Genomic DNA, 24,666 nt, shown 5'->3' on the forward strand with positions numbered 1-24,666 from the left:
ATTGGGTTGAGTGCTGCAATCAATGCGTACATTGTAATTTTTCCTTGCTTTTTTCTCCCTAAACCTTCCCCAGAGCTATTACAATCAGTGGTATCTTAGAGCTGAAGAAATATAATAATACTTGCCTTACAGTTTGTTGAAAAGATTAGCTGAAATATTATACATAAAGTGTTCTTAGCAGTTGGTAAGAGATCGATAAATATTAGCTATTATTTTATTAGTAAAAAAACTATGTTGTTCTTAGAATAGAAGATTTATTCGGTGCAGAATATATATTATAAGAAATACAGTATTTGTAGGTCATATATATAGTTAAAACTTGTACTGCCTGGAAAATTCCTTAACACTCGTTAATTAGAGACGGCACAGGGATGGCAAATAGGTTTAACTTTATGTGTCAAGTCAATCTGTTGATGATGATTGTCAGGTGCGCTGTGTCATAAGAATTGCTGAGGTGGAATCTGAATGTAGTAGACAAGAGTGCCAAGGTTGATCAGTAATATCTTCCCCAGACTTAGGAAGATGGAGTGGCAACACACACACTGATCACCGTCTCTGCATTATGGTGTCACAAAGCATTACTCGGCGGTTCATTAGGCACTAGCCAGGCCATGGTTTATCAATCAGAAGTTTCACTGAAATCTTGTGGCAATGGACTGAATCCGGGTCCCAGGTGGGAGATGAGAACCACACAGTAAGAAGTAAGTCCAGAAGACACAGATGTCTTGGGAAACATGGGAAGCTGATGGAGACCTGGAAGTCACAACAACACTGAAATCTTTCCTTTTGTTAATGGCTTTGGGATTTCAGCCACAAACTCTTAGCTATTTTTCTTAAAACTCCAACTCCAGTAGAAGGGTGGGAGACTTTGCACTATAGGGGAGAGCAGAGCCTTTGCAATGAGTGACTTCAGTTTTGCTCAGCCCTTGTTCTGCTGATGCTCACTTAGATCTTGCCTCCTGAGCCTTGAACGCCCTGTACCTTGGCCTTTCTAGAACTTTGCTGTTGGATAACTGACCTGCCCCCTGGGACTATGCCTTGACTGCATCTTGTACTTGTTCTCTTTTGCTGTAGGTAAGAGGCTCTAAGCCCAGGGCTGCTCTCTTGGAAAGGGTAATTGTGTTGTAAAGGGAGAGTGCTCATTTTCTTCTGTGGTCCTTGTTACCTAATTCTCAGCTTTTGTGGTGCTTATGAAATAAAACCAATCATTAAAGGCACATTGGTAAAGACTTCCGTGGAAAGCTACATACCATTTCTTGAAATATTCTGGTAGTCCCTGTGATTGCAGTGGTTTCTTTTCCGTAAACGAAGGTAAATCGAGTTTTCTTTAACTCTGAAACAAATATACATGTGTGTATTTAATGTCAGGACATTCACACGATGAAGTTCAAAGAAACACATTTTTATTATGATTTTTAAAAATGTCGTGAAAACGAACTCAGAAAATCAAATCTCTGTAGACACATTTTCTCTAAACTGTCGAGGCATTATTAAGAGTTGTCCTACAAAACGGGTTGCATTGACCTGGTAAGATCAAATTTTTTCTTTTTTATGAAGACCTCTAGAGTCAACCCTTTCTAATCTTTTTACCAAGAGTAAGTCTCTTGAGCACTTGGTCGTCTTTGTCAACTCTGTTATTTTGAACCTGACCATGTTCCCTTTCCTCTTTCGGCTGCTATGAAGCCGTGGCAGACACTCTTGTTCTTCAGATCCATTTCTCCTTTTGTTCATTTTAAAAGAAGTTTTATAAGACATATGTCTAGCCCAGAATGATGACTGCTTTCCCTTGCAGCTAAGAGTGGCCACTTCATTAAGTTCTGGACAATGTGATGGAAGTGAAAGTACTCAGCGGCAATTTCTGGGAACGTTTCCTAGGAAACAATTGGCAGGTGACTCTTGCTCTTTCTTTGCTCTCTTTCTCCATTCTGCTGCCTACAATAGGAATGCTGCCATCTTGGACTGTAGGGATAAGTTCTACGTTGGGAACTGGGGTGAGCTGGAAGGACCCTGGATCCCTAGGACCAGCGGAATTGAGCTCTCATACCAGACCTGGACTGCACATCTCTGAATTTTTATGTGTGAGAGAAATAAACTCATGCATTGTCTTATTCAAACCACCCATATGTTGAGTCTCTCTGTTACTTGTAGCTGAATCTAATACTAATGGACTCAAAGTTTAGAGACAAATTTGTGACCAGTATCAGGCTATAATTGCACATATTTTAAATCACTTTCTTGGCTACTCTTTGTCGTATCTTTGATTTTCTATCTTCTTTTGCCAAGATTTAATTTAATTTAAATATAATTTAATGTTATATTCTCTATACTTTTATAGGCTTCCTGAAATGCTTTTTGAAACAAGACCAGGTATAAACTAATGAATAATAATTAAACTCAGAAGTATTCAATTGCTCCTCAAATGTATTGTGTCTTTTATTCATCATAATGACTTCATATCTCACAGCCTTACATAAATCACCATTTATTTTTAAGTGCTATGTAAATCTCACTCATTGTATTACAACGCTTGCCAACTGTCCGAGTGCTTCAGAAAGGTAAACGTGTATCAGGTTTGGGCAGTTGGAATGCGCTGACAGTAATATTCTTTTTGAAGTCTGAGAAAACTAATGATAACATTTCTTAATAAAAGACCAAGATGTCTGAGCAATAGTTTAAGTATGGGATTTTTGCTTTGTGGTAGAGTTTTGTCTTTTTTTAGTTACTGTTTTTTTTGAGGAAGATTGGCCCTGAGCTAACATCTGTTGCCAATCTTTCTCCTTTTTTCCCTTTTTCTCCCCAAAGCCCAAGTAGGTAGTTGTATGTCATAGTTGTACATCCTTCTAGTTGCTCTATGTGGGATGCCGCCTCAGCATGATGGGTGGTGCATAGGTCCACATCCAGGATCTGAACCAGTGAACCCTGGGCCACCAAAGCAGAGCATGTGAATGTAACTGCTATGCCACCGGGCTGGCCCCTGTGGTAGAGTTTTGAGGTGAATGATTAGTTTTACTTTTTAAAATCAAAGCTACCCATGCACATAGTTTAAAAAATCAAATTCTTTTTACTTGGGTGATGTTTATTGAACCTTAATACATTCCAGGCACTGTTATAGGCACCTGGGTCATATTGGTAAATGAAAAAGACAAAGACCCCTGCCCCTGTGCTGTTGACATTCCAGCAGGAAAAGACACTACACATCATGAATAAGCAAATTATAGAGAATACTAGAAGGTGGTAAGTGCTATGAAAAAAAGGGAGGCAGAGGAACTAGGATTAGAGTGGTCAGAACGAGCCCCATTAAAAAGGTGAATGTGAACAAAGACTTGAGGTGGTGAGCCTTATAGAACCAAATAGTTTAGCTATTTATGTCTATAAGGCTTGTAGTGATAAACAGCAACCCCACACTATGTGTCCCCCCTTCTCTGTTCCCAGAGGCAAATAATTTCATTTGCCTTAATTGATTAAGTCTTTTGGTATTTTCTTCCTTATCTCTTAATTGACTGAGTCTTTTGGTATTTTCTTCCTTATCTCTAAATAACATACTTTTAAGGCCATGTCTTGATTTTTAGTCTTTGGCATTATCTATCCACTTCCGACTATCAGGAGCTATTCACAATTGAATAGCTATTTACAAGTGACAACAGTGATTTAGCTATTCACAATTGATCTATGATTTCTTTTTCTTCCCTTCACGACTCTTTTATTTCCCTGGAATTAATAGCTGCCTTTGGTTTCTTTGCTTAATTAACTAAGTATTTATCATCAATTCACTCTCAAATCTTTTACAGTTGTTTGATCTCCTTTCAATATGCTCTGATATATCAGATAGTTTATTGATCTCATCTTCTTGTGGTAGTCTCTCCTGGAACTTCTTGACTTGTTTAATCTGGACTTGTTGTCCTCACCCTGGTGCACAGCAGATATCCTGCAAGCTCCCTTCTTCATCATCCTGAGGATTCTCTTTATCTCTTTCTGGCTTGTTAGAGCTCCTATGTCGTGGAAGACCACATTTTTCTTGTTTTTTTGTGGAGAATACTTTTAAATAACTTTTCAAGGATGTGTGGGAAGTAACGTTATTTTTTTAGCATTTGTATATATGAAAATGTTTTTATTTTTTGACTTGGTGAGGTGTAAGGTGGTAAGGTATTGCTGCTGAGGTGTAAGATGGGCCCAGAAACACAGCTTGCACTATAAGTATAAACATAGACAGGGAATAGGACTTGTTATGGAAAAACTTCAAGGAAAGGAATAGCAGTGTTCACTTGGTCTCTGAACTCTCATTATCTCAAAGAAAGATGTCTTAGACAGGACATAGCTAGACTAGACACATCCAGGACATCCTACATATTTTTAGGGAAAGTAGGTTTTGGTGTTTATAAGTCATTATGTAATAATAATAATAATAATAATAATAATAATAATAATAATAAGAGATTTCTGGTATAAGCAATCATTTTGTTAAAAAGGAAGAGTCCCAAACATGATGAATAAGCTTCTTGGTAAGCTACCAATAGGAAGGAGGAAATGAGCCTCTAGGATCATCAGAGTTTGCCTCTCATTGACTGATGTGGTAGGTTAAAGATGGCCTCATTATCTTTGACACTGCTACCCTTTTTTTTTTATTGTGGTAACATTGGTTTATAACATTATATAAATTTCAGGTGTACATCGTTGTATTTCAATTTCTGTATAGATTATATCATGTTCACCACCCAAAGACTAATTACAATCCATCACCACACACATGTGCCTAATAATCCCTTTCAACATCCTCCCTCCCCCTACCCCTCTGGTAACCACCAATCCAATCTCTGTCTCTATGTCATTGTTTGTTGTTGTTTTTATCCTCTACTTACGAGTGAGATCATACAGTATTTGACTTTCTCCCTCTGACTTATTTCGCTTAGCATAATACCCTCAAGTTCCATCCATGTTGTCACAAATGGCCGGATTTCATTGTTTCTTATGGCTGAGTAGTATTCCACTGTGTATATATACCACACCTTCTTTATCCATTTGTCCTTTGATGGGCACCTAGGTTGCTTCCAAGTCCTGGCTATTGTGAATCATGCTGCAATGAACATAGGGGTGCATGTATCTTTACACATTCATGTTTTCATGTTCTTTAGATAAATACCCAGCAGTGGAATAGCTGGATCATATGGTAGTTCTATCCTTAATTTTTTGAGGAATCTCCATACTGTTTTCCATAGCGGCTGCACCAGTTTGCACTCCCTACAGCAATGTATGAGAGTTCTCTTCGTTCCACATCCTCTCCAACACATGTTGTTTCCTGTCTTGTTAATTATAGCCATTCTGGGGGGAGTGAGGTGATATCTCATTGTAGTTTTGATTTGCATTTCCCTGAGACACTCTACTATAAAATCTCAGCTGTCCTGTGACTTGTTTGACCCATAGGATATGGTGGAAGTGACACTATGCCAGTTCTGGCCTTGCTTTTAAGATACCTGGCCACTTTGGTCTCTTGGAGCCCTGATCCATTATGCAAGAAGTATGAATACCTTGCTGGAGACACTACGTAAAAAGGCCCTGCAGTAGAAGCAACCAAAATGTCCTTCAATAGGTGAATGGATAACCAAACTGTGGTACATCCATACAATGGGCTATTATTCAGCAATAAGAGGAAATTAACTATGAATCCATGAAAAGACATAGAAGAACCTAAATACATAATTCTAAGTTAAAAAAAATCCAATCTGAAAAGGCTACATACTGTATGATTCCAACTATATGGCATTCTGGAAAAATCAAAACCATGAAGACAGTAAAAAGATCAGTGGTTTCCAGGAATTTGAGGAGGTGGGCGAGGGGGGATTAATAGGTGGAGCACAGATGATTTTTAGGGCAGTGAAACTAATCTGTATGATACTGTAACAGTAGATACATGTCATTACGCATTTGTCAAAATCCATAGAACGTACAACACAGAGAGTGAACCCTCATGTATACTATGGACTTCAGTTAAGAATAATGTAGCAATATTGGCTCTTCATTTATAACAAATGTACCATAGTAATGTAAGATGATAATAATAAGGGAAATTGAGGAGGAGATGAGGGAATATACGGGAACTCTCTGTAATTTCTGCTCAGTTTTTCTGTAACCTAAAACTGCTCAAAAATTAAAGTCTATTAAAAAAAAAAAAAGGCTCTACCCAGAAAAGAAGAGGGACCCAGCTAAACCCAGCCTTCTAGTCGCCCCTTCCCAGGCACCAGTTATGTGAGTGAAGCTATCTTGTAACCTTCAGCCCAGCCACTATGTGAATACCATCGAGCAACCGTGGTCAATGTCATGTGGAAAAGAAAAATTGGCCAGCGAAGCTCTGCCTGAATTCCTGACCCCTCAAATTGTGAGATGTAATAAAAATCGTTGTTGTTTTAAGCCACTAAAGTTTGGAGTACTTTGTTATACAACTATAGATAACCAGAATAGATGGTTATAGAATTTTAGGTTAAAGTCATCTTCCCCCAGAAGTTCAAAGGAATTGATCCATTGGCTCCTGCCTCCCAGTGTGGTTGTCTGAAGCTGTTTTGTGTCTCCATCCCTTGAAAGCCTATAGTAGCATCTGTTCCAAGCGTTCTGAAATGTCCTGATGACAGGCTTGGAGTGGTTCTATTTTTATTCATGGTGTTAGACATTTGATGGACCCTTTCAACCTAGAAATTCATGTCACTCAGTTTTGAGAGATGTCCTCGAATTATTTCACTGATGATTTGTTCCTTTTTTTTTTTCTTGTAACTCCTGTGATTTGGATTTGGGTTATCTGGACTGGTCTTCTAAATTTCCTAGTTTTTCTGTTCTATTTTCCATTTCTTTGTCTTTTGTGCTGTTTTCTGGATGATATCCTCAACATTATCTTTCAACCCTTCTATGAAAATCATCTTATGTCACTAGTACAATTTCCAAGTGCTCCTTTTTGTTCTCTGAATATTTCTTTAATTTTAGCATGATGTTTTTATTTCATGAATGTAATATCTTCTCTTAACTTTTTGAAGATATTAATTTTAGTTATTTTTATAAGTAAGATATTAATTAGAAAATTTTTTTCTCCTTAGAGCATAGTCTCTGTTTTCTCAAAGTTGTTTTTCTCTTTGTTTTTGTGTTGTCTTTCACATTCAAGGCTTCCCTCAGACGTCTGATGATCTTGGGTTGTTGGCTTATATTTAAAAGTGGAAACTGGTTGAAAACTCAAAAAAAAAAAGCTGATTAGAAAGTGGGCCCCTGGTTGTGCCTTGCTGACTATGGTCCTCACTGTAGGGTGGGCTGGCGGGCCTTTCTCAGGGAACTCCTGCTCTTAGTGTCTTTGGGGCTTTCCTCTTGGGATGTGCAGATTCCCCAGGGAAGGATCTTTTAGTCTCCAGCCGGGTTGCCAGCATTCTGGGGCTGGGGGTAGGTGATCCTCAGCATTCAGCATGTATGTATTTTAGTAAGGTGCTCCTCTCCTCACTTATGCCTGGTGTCTCCCAATCCAGAAGCCCTTGATTTTAGCATCTCCAGAGAATAAACCTCTAGTCTTATACCACAGTAATGGAGGGGCAGCTGCCCACCTGTGTAGAGCTGGGAAGAGATCTGAGGATCTAACTGCTTCTTCAGCAATCTTTCAACCAAAACTTCTGTTTTAGCCTCACCTCCATTTCTAGAACTACCATATGTAGCCAATTCCCAAGTCTTTTGGAGGTTCTGCAGTGTAGACTGGGTTGCTTCTTGGCATTCCCTCCTATGAGCTTAGGATGCAGCTTTCCTGAGTCAACTAAGCCTGTTACCACTTATCCTTCTGCTTTCTGGCTTCCAAAATGTTCTGGCTGTTGGCTCTTCCTGTTCTCTTTGCACTTGTAGACAAATTCATTTACTGTCATTTTAGTGAGGTTTCTCAAGGGAGAGAAGTAAATGCTTCACTCAATCTGCTAGCTTACCCAGAAGCCTGAAATGAATACTTTATACACTGCATCATTTATGCCCTCTGCCTTGACTATTTTATTATATTTTGAAAAAGCAGATGGGAAATGGACATTAGATCTGAGTTCAATACTAAAATAATTTCACGGTTAGTAAAGAGGGGTTATTTTCCTTTGGGAAAGTAATTTTTGCCAATATTTAGCCATAAATGTATTTTTGATAATTCTAAAAATGGAATTTATGTACTGAAATATTGTTTTGCTCATGGCTTGCTCATGGAGAGTAAATAGTGTATATATTAATATTATAGATACAGTTAGTTGCACCTTGCATTAAAGGAATACAGAAATCTTTACCAATAGGCAAATAGTTTCATTAATATTTCTGACCAGAAATAGCATGTGGAATTTTGGGGTAAGGTTTTGTACTCAGCACTAGAAAGTATTTCACATAATCAAAGATACTATTTTCTTTCATCCCCACCCCAAAAAACATAATCTGTCTTATAAATTCTAGGAATTGAACTTCTCATGGAGTGCTCAGGAATCCTGAGAAGATAGAGGAATCAATATAGTGTTTTGAGAAGCCTGTAATACAATATTTGAGGTGTCTACAAGTTGAGAAGATTGCTTAATAGAAATTTATCTATGTACAAGATTGGTTGAATTTGAATTAATAGGATAAACTGAGAATACTGTGCATAGTAAGGTGAACTGTGATGACTATTCTGGTTTTGAATTCCCCTTCTCTTGCCCCTCCCCCCCATCTTTACTTGGGCTCAAACTTTCTCAGTGTGATCTTTGTTTCTCCCTTTTTCCTCTGTTGTGCATCGAAACCAGTCCAGTGGGCTAGTAGAAGAGGTGATTGCTTCAGTCCTGTAATTTGAGGGGTGCAGAGGAGGAGTACTAGAAAGTTCTCTTCCGCACACCTTTCCCAATACCTAAGTACTGGTGTCCTCAACATTGGGAGCCGGTGTGGAAGTACATCGTATTAAATGCCCAATTTTATCAGCTCCATATACTGCAGAGTCCAGAAAGTACAGCCATTTCACGTGAGGACACACTGGCCAGATTTTGAGTTGTAACACCAAAATTCAAAATAGGTAAATCTCAGACAGAATACCTACTAGTTGCTTTCCCCAACATGGGCTCAGGTAACATCAAAAAAACCACTTTCTCTGAGCCTTCTAATGACCTCTCACCCCCAATCCATTTCACTATGACTGAAAACAAAACAAAACAAAGAGTCAAATCAAGAATGAGCCTCAAGAAAAATGCAGAAAAATTAAAGGGGTTGATTTGAAACTGACAAAATTATCACCTCCTATGTTGACTCAAAGCAGAATCTACTTGGCGAGAGACAACAAACATTTCCCCAAAGGCTTAGCATGTCAGGTTTTTGGGATAAACCAAGTATGATTGTATTCAAGCAACGGTGATGTATCAGGTCCTGGTGAAGTTTCTGAGGCTATTTCAGACTCTTTCCAGGGACAGCTAATTAGGGTATAAATTCCGAGGCCCAGTGAAGTTGAATCTTAGGGAATAAGTCACAAAAAAGACTGGGGCTCAGAAGGATAGCAGAGGAGTCAGTGAGAGATGAACGGTAACATTTGACGTGAAGGGTTGGGCCAGGGGAGTGGATTAGTATAAGATTGGATAATCTAGAGACTAAACAGGATTTATCCAGGGACTTCTACAGGTAGGACATTTTAAGAAAATGGTGGATAGGTTTCTTGCTGATGTAGATGGAGGCCAGGCCAGCTTGGGGCCAGGGAGATGGATTAAAGAATTTTTAAAATTCCTTCTAGGTCTTTGAAACTAGCCACATCCCAGAGCCCTGTGTAATCCCTAATTCACTGCATCACAGAACAACGAGGATTTCAGCCTCAGAGAGAGATAAACATGCAGAAAATGACTCGTTATGTATTCAGAGAGACTGGCCATGGGCTAATTATGCAGGGGTGAGGATGACTGTAGAGGAGGTCCTAGGAGTTCAGACATGAAAAGATTAGCAAGACAGCATGATAGGTTTTGAATTTGGAGCAGCAAAATAGTTCAAGGAAATAGACTTCATAGGCATTGTGTTCAATAATTCATGAGCTGCTGTACTCAGACAAGGCTCCTTGCCTGTTAAGTTAACGTCCCACTAAGACTCATTCCTCTGCTCTTCTCTGAGCTTGGAGCAGTTATAACTCTCACCACCCTGGCTTTTCTCAGCCTCAGATTTGATTCTAGGCCACTGTATCAGGGTAAACATGAAACTGTGATAAAACTGAGAGATTTAAGGCTGTGGATGCTTATAAATATGAAAAAATGAGTTGTGACATAGAAGATTATTTTAATAATCTAAACCGCATTTCTCAAAGGATGGTCTGTGAAATATTAGCTTCTTGAGATGTATGTGTCTCATAAAACACACACACACAGATTCTACATAGTTCCATGGTCAAATAAGTTCAGGAAATGTTTCACACTATATCTTGGAGATATACAAAGCTTTTGGCTTATTAAAAGCTCTGATAAGACTTATACTGAGCAAACTTATTTCCCTTTATTTAAACCAGCATTTCCAAAAATTATTTGACCTAGGAATATTTTTAAAAAATGTGTGTAATAGCCCTTTAACATTTTGTGGAACTAGTGTTTTACAGAACAGTATTTGAGGAATATTGATGAATAATCTATGTGATCTGTATTTGAGCACTGAGATGGCCTAAAATCTCAGGTTAGGTTGGTTACAAGAATTCTACTAGAGAAATTTGGAGGTTGTTCATTTGCTTTGACCAGTCTAGATTGCAAAGTTATATAATTTTGGACAAAAATTCACATCAAGTCTTGATTTATCTATTACTGGCCAAATTCACTTGTTAGCAGATCTCTCCTGTGTTTTATTCTTTTTACTTGGCTACTGAATTTATAATTTTACTTTAAATTTATTTTCTCCAATTTGTTGACTGTGCAGTTATTTTAACGAATTTTGCTAATTTCTTGTAGAACATTAATTATAGGGCACACCTAGAAGTCCAAGGGCTTAAGTTACACTGATTTATTTTTATATGCATCACATCATGCAGCTGGTGATTCAATTCGTTCTGTTTATACATCTCCTCCCTTGTCACTAGCGTTTTCCTTGAAACGTTAATTCCTGCAAATCTGATTTCATTTAGGCAATCTGAGAAAATGCAAGGGAAGGAGGTTTGCAGATTATAAAGCACTCCACAAATGTAAAGTGATATCATCATGAACTTCTTCAGTAATTCTTTTATTGAGTACTTACTATGGTGCCACATAATGTGCCAGGGGCTCAGGCTACAGAGCGAAGTTAAGCCTGATTTTTGCACCTGAGCTGTTCGGAGTCTGGTGTGGGGCGGGTGGAGTAGAGAGACAATGAGTAAACAGTTATGATAAATGAGGTGACATTGGTATTGAAGGAACAAAATAGGAGCCCAAGAGAGAATCATCCAATCAGATGGGGGTTACTATGAAGAGGCTGTCTAAAGGAACTGACCCCTGAGTGATGGGTGTTGGAAGCATGAATTGGGGGGTAACTAGATAAAACAAATATGAGGGCAAATGCCTGTGAAAAGATGCTCAAACTCACTAGTAATCATGAGGTTGCATATTAGAACAATACAATATTTTTGTTAAATTGGAAAAAAATTAAGAAGATAGACAATATCCAGTATTGGCAAGGGTATGGGGAAACAAGTATTCTCATACACTATTTGTGGGAATATAAATTGGTATATCCCTTTCAGAGAGATTATAAAAAATTAAAAATGTATGAAGATAAAAACAACAAAAAAACACACATAGAGACAGAGATTGGATTGGTGGTTACCGGAAGGGAAGGAGGGAGGGAGGAGGGCGAAAGGGATGATTGGGTACATGTGTGTGGTGATGGATTGTAATTGGTATTTGGGTGGTGAACATGCGGAAGTGGACGTATGGTGATGTACACTCGAAGTTTATACAATGTTATAAACCAATGTTACTGCAATAAAAAAAACGAAAACAAACAAACAACAAAAAAAATGTATACATTCTGACCCAGCAATTTTTGCTAAGGAAATCTTCACATGTATTCATAGAGAGAACTATAGAATTTTCATTGCAGCATTATTGGGAATAATGAGGATTTGGAATTAAGTTGCCTGTCCATCAATAGGAGAATAAAACAACCATACTATGAAATACTATGCAGAATTGTACAAGAATGGAAAGTGCTTCAAGAAGTATCGTTAGGGAAAAGCACTAATTTATAGTATATTATGCAGAATATGATGTAACTTATGGGAAAATCCCAACAAAGTATTTAATTTTTTATGTACAAATATACACCTGTAATCACACAGAAAGGGTCTGGACAAAATCATACTAAATTGATAACAGTGCTTTCTTCTGGGAAAGGGAATGAAATTGGGGGAGGGCTTTGGCTTTTTACTTTACATACCTCAGTATTTTTTGTAAAATGAAAATACACTCATGATTTGAGTAAATAATTTAGAAAATGAAAATTTAAAAATTAGTAGGGTCAAGGGGAAGTCATCACAGGTGGGACTTGTCAGTACATGGTAGGAAGAGTCCTTTGGCTCAGAACCACAGCATCTACAGATGGTCCTTCCTGCCCAGGGGCACTGCTTCCACATGCCTACATTCTATCCCTTCTTGCCTTCTCTAAGACCTTGTTCCTCCCTTCATCCACCTTTCTCTCTCTTCTGCATCTTCCAAGCATGCTGTAGAATTTCTTGTCTAAAAATGTCTCTCTGATCTTTGTTTCTCACCTGCTATCAACCCCGTTTCGCTGCTCCCTTTAAGAGTAAAACTTGTTAAAAGAGTTGTGTATGCTCACCTGCATTTACTTCATCACCTCCTGAACCTGTTGTTTCCAACCAGACTTCCATCTCTGCCCCACTGAATGTTTCCAGTCAGTGTCCCCATAGTCACCGTGTTGCACACCCACTGGTCTTTCTCAGTTCTTATCTTCTCTGCCTCTAGCAGTGTTTGGCTGATGGTCACTTCTCCTTTGGAAACATTTTCTTCACTTGGCCTCCAGGACACTAAGTCCTTCCAGTTTTCTTCCAACTTTGAGGGCTAGTCCTTCTCAGTCTTCTCTTCCCAAACCTCTAAATGTTGGCATCCCCCAGCCTCTGTCCTCAGCCATATTTCTTTTTCACACTCACTCTCTGAACCAGAAGTTCTTAAATTTTGCTCTCAGGACTGCTTTACACTCTTAAAATTACTGAGGAACTCAGAGAGCCTCTGTTTACGTGAGTTATAGCTGTCAATATTTATATATTAGAAATGAAAAATTAGAAATTTGAGAGACTATTTAATTATTAATTCAAGATAATAATAATAAACCCATTACACGTTAACATAACATTTTTTCCCGAAAAATATATATATTTTCCAACACCCCAATTAGTGAGAAGATTGGCATTAAATCTCTTTAATGTCTGGCATAATAGAAGACAGATGGGTTCTCATATCTGCTTCTACATTCAGTCTCTTGAGATATGTTGTTTTGGTGGAAGTATACGAAGAAAATCTGGTCTTAAACATGCATGTAGTTGGAAAAGGGAGTAGCACTTTAATATCCTTTTTAGATAACTTCAGGTAGCCTTCTTTGATTCTACACCAAAACTTGACAAGTGGTAGTTTCTTAAAGATTGATTAGCTGCGATGTGGAATCTGAAATTATATCAATGACTTTTTTGCACTTTGTTACATTAAAATGCATTGGTCTGTCTTGTCCTTTGAATGGATATTTTACCCAGACATGATTTTATATATCACACACAAGTCATTTAGAAAATATTGGTTCACTGAGTTATGCAGATATTCCAAATGTTGACACATTTTATAGTACAATATTAAAAAGTCATATTTGTTGCCAGCATCACATATCTCATTAGAAAAGTCTTTGAGCATTATGAAGCTGTCAAGTTCATAGTAGAAGACACAAAGTTTCCAAAATTCAAACTTTTCTTTGAAATCTCAAATTTTATGATTAGCAACCAATGCTGTCTTTTGTTTTCCTTGAAGCAACAAGCTCATTTCATTCATTTTAGATAAAATATTTGCCATATATCCGAGTCTGAATGACCATAGTTTGTTTCCCAGTCTTTTTCAATAAAAATGATGTTCCATGAAACACTATGTCAGCTCTCAAGTCACTCATACAAGTGCTTTTCTTTAAGACAACTGTGGGGATCAGATTTGCCACCTCAAAATGTGTGTCTTTGGCTTGATTATTTTTAAGAACAAAAGACTCTGAAAGAAACTTTGACCTCCCCCACAACTGTGTAGAAGAATTTAAAATGGAAGGGCCTGTTCCAGGAAGGAGCTAATACCATAAGACAGCTGAAATGTAATGTAAAACGTGTCTCTCAGGTCACATTGTCTGTAGTTGGCCCATTTACATTTCCATCTCCATGTAAATTGCCTTCCTCTCCCTTGAAATCCCAAACCGCTACCTCCAACATCCTCCTTTGTCTTTAGCTGAAGATGATATTTAAACCGGCAGCTTGGCCATTTTGGTGAGTTGCTCAGTTTTCCCGAGTGTCTCCCGTATATACATGTTATAAAATGACAAGAGATTTTCACATATTGAGGTATATGGGGTAACTATTCAGGTTCAAAACTGATTCGGCTTGAACTAAATAGCCTGACTTATGGCCTATCAAACACACATTGTACATCTGCTTAACCATTAAAGTAAAGAATGCACTCTCTTAAGAATGCATACTTCCCCTCCTATGCCCTATTGGTAAAGCCCTATTGGTAACGCCTGGATTAGTCCCTTTCCTGACATTATGATCATTTTGACCTGCTAATTTGCAACTGAATACCTCTTTCAAATTTTGACGAAAATGTATCCTGGGTGTGTTTAATGTACGTTCTTTGTTCTAAAAAGCTATAAGACTGTACTGAAAACCATGCTTCTCCAGAGCACTTTCTAAGGCCTTCCTGGGATACAATCCTTACTCTGGCTCAAGTAAACTCACCTTATTTCTCTTATATATAGAATGGTTATCGGTTATTTTGCATTAACAAAAGCTTTCTTTGATTTTCTCCTGTTATTCTCATGTCAATTTAATTCGTAGCCCAGCCAGAAGGACCTAAAGTGGGTAGAGGAATTTTCTTCCTTCCCTACAGTTTGGTGACTTGGTTGGGATAAAACTTCACTGGCTGGATAATGCTCGCTCCTGGACTACTGCAGCTGAGAGATCCTGGACCCCCAACAAGAGCCAGCTAGAGGTAAGAGTTCTTACCACGTCAGTCTCCCAGATCTCTGCCTGCAGGGTGCAATGGAAGCAAGAGTGGTGAGTTTTTTTTCCTTTTCTAAATTAAGATTAACAGGAGAAAATATTGGTGAAGCTAGCTTCTTGGACTCAGTGACTCTAGGATTTTGTTGAGTACTCATTGGATCTTGAACCTTTTCCTACCAGAAATAGTCACTATTTTTCCTTGTCTCTGTCTTTTTTGTTGTTTGTCATAAGACACAGGCATCTCTATAAGCCTGTTGTCTGGGAATGTGTGCAGGAGGTGAATGCTGTTGCTAAGGGCATCTTGGAAGCCAAAAAGGCCACAAATTTGGCAGGCACGGGTCGAGCAGTTAAGAGCCATTAGGGCACTTGCCACCTCAAGAAGTCTCCTGTGAAAGGATGAGTTGGTCATGGAATGGGGTAGATGACACAGGTCCCCAGGCCAACTTCAAGAAAATGCCTGATAAATGACTAGGTACTCTGTAAAGCACACACTGTGAAGCACACATGATCCCCTACCCTGCAGCACATCCCTCCTACGTATTATTCTGGCTCCAAGAGACCCAAGGCTTAGCTAAAGCTGTTAATGTGCATATTAAATGAAGTTTTCCTTTTGTCTTGTTCTGTGTCTTGAGACCTTGGCTGTGTGACCTTTCTGGTCTCTGCCCTGTGGAGGATGCATATACTGGCATGCATCTTGGTGGCCAGTTGAGTAGACTGGGGTTCTGGGAGATGCTTTCTTTGTCTGGCTGTGTCAGCTCTCAGGAGAGTTTGTTGTAAGGGGTCCCAATTACTTTTATAAGGGGCCTTTGCTGTCTCAGCCTTCATTGCTTGTTGTGAAGCTATGGCATATGCCTTCTTAGACTATTTTTGGGAGTGAACTTTCTGGATCTCTTTTGGGTACACCTCTTGCGTCCAGGATTAAGCTTATTGGTATGAGTCACTGTTAAGATCCTACTCATCAATGTGGCCAGACGATGGATCATTTACATTGGAAAAACTTCTAAATTGGGAAAAAAAACTTGTGAGAGCTCTCATCATAATTGTTTTATTGGTATTTATAAAAAGGCCAAATTAAAAAAGGAAATAAAAAAAATAATGGCTAGCCTTAAGACCCTGACTAAGGTTACAATTAAATTGAGAAAATGTAAAGGTATAAATATTGATAAAAGTATAAAAGTTGGAATGTTTGAGCTAATTTTATGTAAAGAGGTTATATCAACTTTGCCTGAGTATGTTTTAAAACGTCTGACTGGGAATACTTCACTTCTCCAATATTATAAGACCAGGACCTATTGATAAAGTCCTAATGAAAGCTATGATTAGAGGTATAAGAGTTGATGGAATTTAGATGAAATTTTGTAGAAAAATTGATATATTTACAGGCTTTATGTGAAGTGACTATATCCCTTTTTGCTTGATTGTATTATAGATTGTATTGTGGGGATAAACATTGTGTCTCACTTGCAAAAGGGAATGTTTCCCATGTCTGATTGTAAGACAGCATATAAATCTGCTCTTCAGACAGTGTTAATTAAACTTACAAAAGGGAAGTCAATGAGGTTGCCTGAGCCCACACCATATGAGATAAAAACTAGAGGCTAATATCAGGTGTTAATAAAAATGATAGTAAAAGCTTCCCCCCACCCCCCAAGGCAAATTGGTCTAGGGTTAAATTGTACACTTAGAAAGAGGGCCTTTGTTAAATGCTTTGTGTAGACTTTTAAAGGTGTGATACATTGTCCTGCAAGTTTTAGAACATAAAAATCTTTTGATTTACCACTTAGGTTAAAAATTTCCCTGATAGAAAGACATTAAAAACTGATAAGGCAAATATGCACCAGACAGTCCATCTTGAAGAAAACTTGACTGCTGTCTCTATGCCTTTATGATGTAGATTTTCTGTTCCTATCTTCTCTAGGACCTGAGAACCATCTTTGAAATGCAAACGTTTCTCAGAAACTAGTGAGTTTTGTATTGCACCTGATTCATAACAAAAATGTAAGGTCTCTGTCTGTGTCTACCTGTGTTTTTGTGTATGTCTATATGGATGTTACATATGTGTGATATTTCACCTCCTGATGGTATAGCCAAAATGAAGAGCTCTGTTTAATTGATTTAAAGTAAATGCTTACATGTCTTTCAAGTTAACAGGATATGAAATAATCTTTGGTAAGTGAAACGCTTGTTTAAGTTTGTTGGTTTGATTACAATAGACATGGCCTCAGAGTTATCAGCATTGGATATGATGCAGACATGCAGCCTGAGTTTACTAGTTAAATAAGCTCATGTTATCCCAGTCAAATTTGTCAGCAAAAGTATCTTAAAATGCTAGCTAATTTTGTCTAATGTCTCATGAAGTTTTCATGGCTAATTTAAACATAATTGTTGAGAGCAAATGATTTAAATGTAAGTGAGATAAGAGTTAACAGATAAACTTTTAGCAATAATTATAGTTTGTGACATGTACTTAACTTCCAAAATCTCTTTGGTAACTTGAAACTTTTAAGTTTTGCTAGGTTAAGTTAAATGATAAAAATTCATTGAGTATTTAGATCATTTCCAAATAAGATAGGATATTAGACATTAATTACTAAATCTGGTTTATCTACTTTTGGCTTCTTATTACAGACAAACTATAAAATATGTTTGGGTCTATTAATATACGTCTTCTATTTTATTAAAGATTTTACTGTAAAGAAGTATGTTTCTAGAAATTATGAAAAGTGTCTATAAATTTTCCAAGCAACAGAATGCTAATGTAAAAGAAAGTTCATAATTGCTTGCTTACTTAGCTTTCACTAGAAATTAAGGTTTCTAAGGGTTAAAAATTTTAATATGTGATTAAAGCTACTAAAACTAAGGAAAATGTGTTTGTATTTAAGGAAAGTGAGATGTTTTCAGTAAATAAGTTATAAAGAATGGAAATATTTTTGTTTGTTTGGTTAATAAAGATAAATTTGTCCTACAGTACTAGGAGGAAAAAAGAAGGCAGGGACAAATTCTAAATGTAAAAAAAGAAAGTTACAGAAGGTTTGTGGAGGAGGATCCTGAGGAAAGAGTTTTATATGTAGTCAAGTTAGCTAAGATTAAAATAAATCTAATTAAGTAAATAAGTTTTAATATCAGAAGTAAGCTGGTGCAAAATTAGAATTTGTTTTTTCCCCTCTCTTAAAGGATAATTTTCTTAAACTTTTAGTCTGCTCTTGATAAAGAGATTATGAAAGGGTTTTTCTTTGAGTGGTCTACCAGAAGTGTAGGGATTTTATGTTTCCTATATTGTTTTTATCAGGTCTTTAATCATAGGTGCTAAGGTTTTTCTTACAGCTATTTAATTTTCTGCATTCACTCGAAAATTTTTAATTGTTACCATTGTTAAATGGATAACTAAGCATTGTTTCATAGGGACCTATGATATTAGGTGGGTAAATGTTATTGATATAAGTTTTAAAAAATTATATAACATTCCTAAAATTCTGATCTGTCCTGGTCGTCAGTCATAATTTTAGTTATCTTGAAGTGTTGTATGTCACAAAATTAACCAAATTTCTTTGTCAATTGCCATTTTCAAGTCTTTTATTGTTTACAGACAGTTATTGTTTTACTCTGAGCTTTTGCAAATGTTTTCATCTTCAGAGAGATTCATGGAAAGGACTCTGATATTTACTGTGGAATGAAGGTTTCTAAGAAACTTTCAGATTATAAAACTGAACTGGGTAAGAAATTATAGAATTCTAATGGAGAAACTGATGATTGCATGAAACTGCTAACAAGATTAACATCAAGAAACAATTACACAGAACTGAATGAACTGATGAAGATGATTATAAATTTTTATGACTTGTTTGAAATATTGCTGATTTTTAAAAATGTTTTGCTTTTTTAGATTTAAGGAAATATTTTTCTCTTTTCTCTTAAGCTAACTATGACTTATAGCAATTTGGTAAAATTATACCTTTATAAACATAATTGAAACATTTTTCTTTTTCTCCCTATCTGATCCCTCCAGAATTTGAAAACTCTTCGTGATTGAGTATTGTTATTTTCATGGCAATATAGTTATTTGCATCAGTTCAATAAGAATCTGTTCTCCTTATAACAGGACACAATTGGAAACATTGATTATATTACCAAAGCTTTGACTGGAATGTCATATATGAGAGAAACATGCACAGACTCAGATATGACCAGATAGCATTTGAGGAACAAAAATTGGACTTTATGAAATAAATACACTTGGAAATATTGGCCTGGTACCTTGTTTACAGGGTTCCCAACAATCTTACCAGGTAAGTAGGGAAGGTCACTTATCTGGCAGGTGTAAGGAACCTGAAAATTTTGGGGAACCTCAAAAGAAGAGAAGAATTCACCCAAATCTATAGGTGTTACAGGCTTTGTCTGATAAGTCCTTGGCTTTCATGGCCTCAAGGCCTTTGAAGTTCAATCTGAGATTCCTTATAAAAAGTTCCAGCAAAGCAGATTTAAAAGAGCCTATATGATCAATTGTTATTCTTGCTGTACTTCTGTAAATAATAGAGTCAGATTTATTGAAACTAGACTTACTTTACAAATCAGTTAGTCTTTTTTTTTTTTTTGTGAGGAAGATCAGCCCTGAGCTAACATCCATGCTAATCCTCTTCTTTTTTTGCTGAGGAAGACCAGCTCTGAGCTAACATCTATTGCCAATCCTCCTCCTTTTTTTTCCCCAAAGCCCCAGTAGATAGTTGTATGTCATAGTTGCACATCCTTCTAGTTGCTGTATGTGGGACGCGGCCTCAGCATGGCCGGAGAAGTGGTGTATCGGTGCGTGCCCGGGATCCGAACCTGGGCCGCCAGTAGTGGAGCATGAGCACTTAACCGCTAAGCCACGGGGCCGGCCCTCAGTTAGTCTTAATTTGGCTGTCTTTGGTAAAAATGAGGGTTATTTTAGAGAGAAAAATTATGTTTCAGTAAAAACTGTAGTACACATTTGTGGATATTAGATCCTAGTTCTGTTAATTGTCTTTGAGGATTTTGTTTTCTACCTATAAACTAGACTGGATCCTGAATTCTTCTAGTCTCCTGAAACATCTGTTTACAAATCTCCAAACTAATGGTTTCAATATTTTCCATCATTTTTATTTGAAATCACTGAGAATTGTAATCACCCTTGTTCCTGAAGCCCTGTAAACTGAAGTTGGATAACTTGATATAAACTTTGTAAAGATTACCACAATAACACGCCTCTTGCTATATAAGCCACTCAAAAGGATACCTGAACACTCAATGACATCGTCAGGGACATTTTAAGCTGCAAAAGATGCTTTGACCCTGACATCTAGAAATCTTCTTGATTGGCTGTTCCCTGGACTCAGAAACTGGTTTATAATTTGCTTCAACCATTAACCTTGTTTCTCTTTTTGTTTCCATAGAAATCCTTCTCATTAAATACCTAATTGCTTGCTTCCACAATATAGGCCTAACTTTGGGAGCTCACCTGCATCACCGCCTTCTAAAATGAATTTAACTGGACTGATCTATTATCAGGACAAAGAAATGTGTTCAGCGAGATTAAACAATCTACCAACTCAGCTTCTGGACTATGAAACTTCTTAAAGTTTCAAAGGGCTGTGAAACTTCTTAAAGTTTCAAAGGCAGGACTGTGGGGGATCAGAATTGGCCACCCCAAAATGTGTCTCTTTGGCTTGATTATTTTTAAGACCAAAAGACTCTGAAAGAAACTTTGACCTCCCCCACAACTGCCTAAAAGAATTTAAAATAGGAAGGCCTGTTCCAGGAAGGAGCTAATACCATAAGATAACTGTAATGTAATGTAAAACATGTCTCTCAGGTCACATTGTCTGTAGTTGGCCCATTTACATTTCCATCTCCATGTAAATTGCCTTCCTCCCCCTTGAAGTCCCAAACCACTGCCTCCAACATCCTCCTTTGTCTTTAGCTGAAGATGATATTTAAACTGGCAGCTCGGCCATTTTGATGAGTTGCTCAGTTTTCCTGAGTGTCTCCCATGTATACATGTTATAAAGCTTTGTTTGATTTACTCCTGTTATTCTGTCTCATGTAAATTTAATTTGTAGCCCAGCCAGAAGGACCTAGAGTGGGTAGAGGAATTTTCTTCCTCTCCTACACAACCATCACATCTTGTTATGCAGCAAAAGTGCTTTATGCATACCTCCCATTTCATCAGATGAAATTATTTAAAAATCATGTATTTAATTTAACAAAATTAATAATTTTTTCTGTTCATAGGCAACATTTTAAAGAAAAGCTATTCCCTCTTTTTTTTAAAATCAGGAGTGTGTGGAGGCAAAGACCACAGTGACTGCCAATATAGATTGGTGCCACTGCTTTGATTCATGCTCAAATGTCAGCAGTTTTACCCACCATTGTTTTTGCACCATCAGTAAAAATGGCTACACAGTGCAAAAGGCAAATTCTGTTTTTGTATGGTTGTGAAAATAGTTTTTACCTTGTGGACCCCTGGAAAGCATCTTAGACACCTCTGCCCAGGGGTCCATGGACCCCACTTGGAGAACTGGTGCTATGGACTATACACCACTCCAATCAGCCTCACCCACCTTCAAGTGACCAGCTCTCTGGATAATTATTTGCCCTGCAAGGTATAATTATAAGATGGCTAATCATTTGCAATTATATCACATGTAATTTTTGAATAATGGATTTAATAAGGTTATTAAGCCCATTAGTGTTTAGTACTTACATGTCTTTTTTTTAAAACATGAAATTAGGTTAGCAAATCTTAGCTGCAAATCCTTTCTCTTCAATTTTCTGTTTTTAATGCCCCAGGTGACATGGTTTGGAGTTATACACTGCTTTTCAAAATTGTTCTCTCGTATAATGTCTATTGGGTGGGAGAGGACAGATAACCTTTAAAACTGGGATTCTAGGACACTTCTCACCAAAGACGTGTGTTTAAATGTCCTTGAAGAGCATGACTGTGCCACTTATAACAATGGCTTCATTTATTCCTTTCTGAGCATTTGCTATGTCTCCTGTCCAATATAGCAAATTTAAGCCAGATGCACAGGGAGCAACATTTACTCTAGAAAATTCCATCTAGTTTATGCCCATTTATGTTGACCTGCTCTCACTCTTATCTCTCCAGCTCAATATGGTAATGTTGATAATTGTTTTTGGTTCTTTTGGCTTTCATGACCTTTTGTGGATAACTTCAGCTTCTTACTTATCTTTTTTTTAAAGCTCTAATTGATGTCCTGTTTTTCCTCCCAGCCCCCCAGCTTTGAAGAAGCTCTCTATCTTTTAGCTCCAGCCTGCAGAACTCCACTGACTGGACCGACTCTTGGCCCCACTTTCAGAAGAAGGGAATTTGACAACCATAAAGGCTCAGGTTAGATGTGGTTGGGTTCACGTGGTTATTTTTGTTAAGGATTTGGAGTCACCTGTTTCCTTCTCAGGGGTTTTCTTGGAGGAAACAGTACACACAAAGGACAATACTGGAGTACCATTTTAATTAATGGCTGGTCAGGCACCCATATCACACAATGCAGGGCTTACTATGCATGAGCTCGACCTTCATTGCACTATAACCCTGGCCCTGGTGAAACGTGGTTCCTACAACATTTCAGGCTCTGACCCATAAAATTAGCCGTGTCTTGTCTCAAAGTACAGTTAGTTAAGAGATGGAGAAAAGCATGTTTGGTGGGGAGAAGCAGGAGCCTCTCTCCCCAACAGTTTCCTTCAGTGCTTCTAAATCAAGCAACATCACAAAGCAGGATGTGGACTTTAAACATCATGTCACCCTATAACCACTAAACTTGAACATTAGAGAGCACTTCAGAGATCACCTGGTGCCACTCAACTTCATCATATACATGAGGTCCTGGGATGCTAAATGTCCCACCGAGCCTCACAGACAAACAGAACACTTGTACCTGCAAACACAGTCTTCCTCCTACTCCACCACACTGACTCACGGGGCTCTGGAATTTTAGATATTGGTTTTAAACAAGAAGTCATTCCTTCCTGAAGTTTTGTATTGTTTCCCATCCTTCTACATGTGTTACTGGGTCTTGGCTTCTTTAACTGAAACAGGATTTTCCTGTTCCATTGATTGCTGTTGAAGGTGATCTAAACATGAAGTACTATTTTTAATCTTTTAAAAATACTTTTTTCTTTCCACTTACAGTTATAGTTTTCCCTATTGCCAGGCTCCCAGCTCCTAAGCTACCAACCCCACAGACGTTTTTCCTTTTTGCCTTGGACCTACTCAATTGCTTTCTGAGTTTTAAGGGATATTGCTTTTTGAATTTTCTGAAGCCCGAAAGTCAAGAGAACAGATTTTGTTAATGTCAACTCAAATGAAGGACATAAAGATTTGTAAATCTAAGTGGTTCTGTTTGTCTTGTAATGCATGCACATAATTTCAGTTAGAGTTACATTCATCTCATAAAGGAGCGACTAAATTTTGAGGGAGTGAAGTGTATAATGGAAGAAAGAGAGGAAAGCAACCATCTTCTCTCCTGAACCGCATCTTTTTGCTTTCAAAGGTACATTTTCTGAAGAACATTGTTAATATCCAAAGTATGAGGCTGATCACAGATAATAGGAAACACATTCTAGAGATTCAGTTGAATAGAGAAATCCATAAATTCTGTCCCATGTTGATAAGCATTTGGACTCAAAGGGACACTTGTTCAAAATGCTGGTGGAAGGTGCCCACATCGCTCACAAATGCTGCTTCTAGGTCAATATTCTTTTCTTTCTTCTGATTCCACCAGAAGAGGACCTCCATCGTATGCTAATCTCTCATTAATATTTTTTTCACACTTTATAACTCTTTATTCTTTTAAGGAAGAGATTGGCCTAGCCTCGATTATCTGCAGGTATAGTTTATGTGAGAACATGAGATAGTTTAACAGGAGCTACTGCTGTGAGGAACATACTGAATTGTGACACACAGGGAGTGTCATGCTGCTATGTTCCTGCTTAATGGGTGAATCCATTGCAACTCAGATTCCAGACAGGGAATTTCCCTTTCTCTCAAAAGGAGTTGAATATATTCCTCCCATTCCAGCTGAGTGGCAGAGAACACAGGCACAGTACACAGAAACAGGTGGCAAAAAGAGCACTCCAAGAGACACAACTAGATGCAAAGAGAGAGAAGCCCCTGCAGGGCAGGTGCATGGCCAGCTGTGGTGTGCACCTCCTTAGACAGAAACCATAGATTCCTATGTCAGAATCTCTCTGCATAGCCCTCTAAGAGTTATTAACCACGTGAGACGACTTGCAACTTTTCCTTTTCCTTTCACCGCACTGCCTTTCTTCTAAGGCAGATCTGTCTGCCTGCTGGGCTCTGATAGGAAGATGGGTGGAAACTGCTATAGGATGGGAGGGCTAGTGGGATTTCACATCGACAAGAGAGAGAGTAACCCCCTGGTCTGAGGACAGAACAGATGCAGAAAGGAAGAGGAACACTGGCTTCTCCTGTCACCTCCCAA

General features: G+C 37.8%; 1 protein-coding gene across 1 annotated transcript in view; it reads right to left on the minus strand.

Annotated features, from left to right (window-relative positions):
* AOAH (acyloxyacyl hydrolase) overlaps positions 1-24,666 on the minus strand; it is a 188,646-nt gene that overhangs the window by 53,698 nt on the left and 110,282 nt on the right. The window contains exon 13 of the mRNA XM_004418824.3: positions 1,251-1,333. Coding sequence (XP_004418881.1) covers positions 1,251-1,333 — 83 coding nt within the window. The remainder of the gene's footprint in view (positions 1-1,250; positions 1,334-24,666) is intronic.

Source organism: Ceratotherium simum, chromosome 1 (genome assembly GCF_057802395.1).
Source record: "Ceratotherium simum simum isolate JZ-2026a chromosome 1, ASM5780239v1, whole genome shotgun sequence".
In the NCBI taxonomy this organism is placed as follows: domain Eukaryota; kingdom Metazoa; phylum Chordata; class Mammalia; order Perissodactyla; family Rhinocerotidae; genus Ceratotherium; species Ceratotherium simum.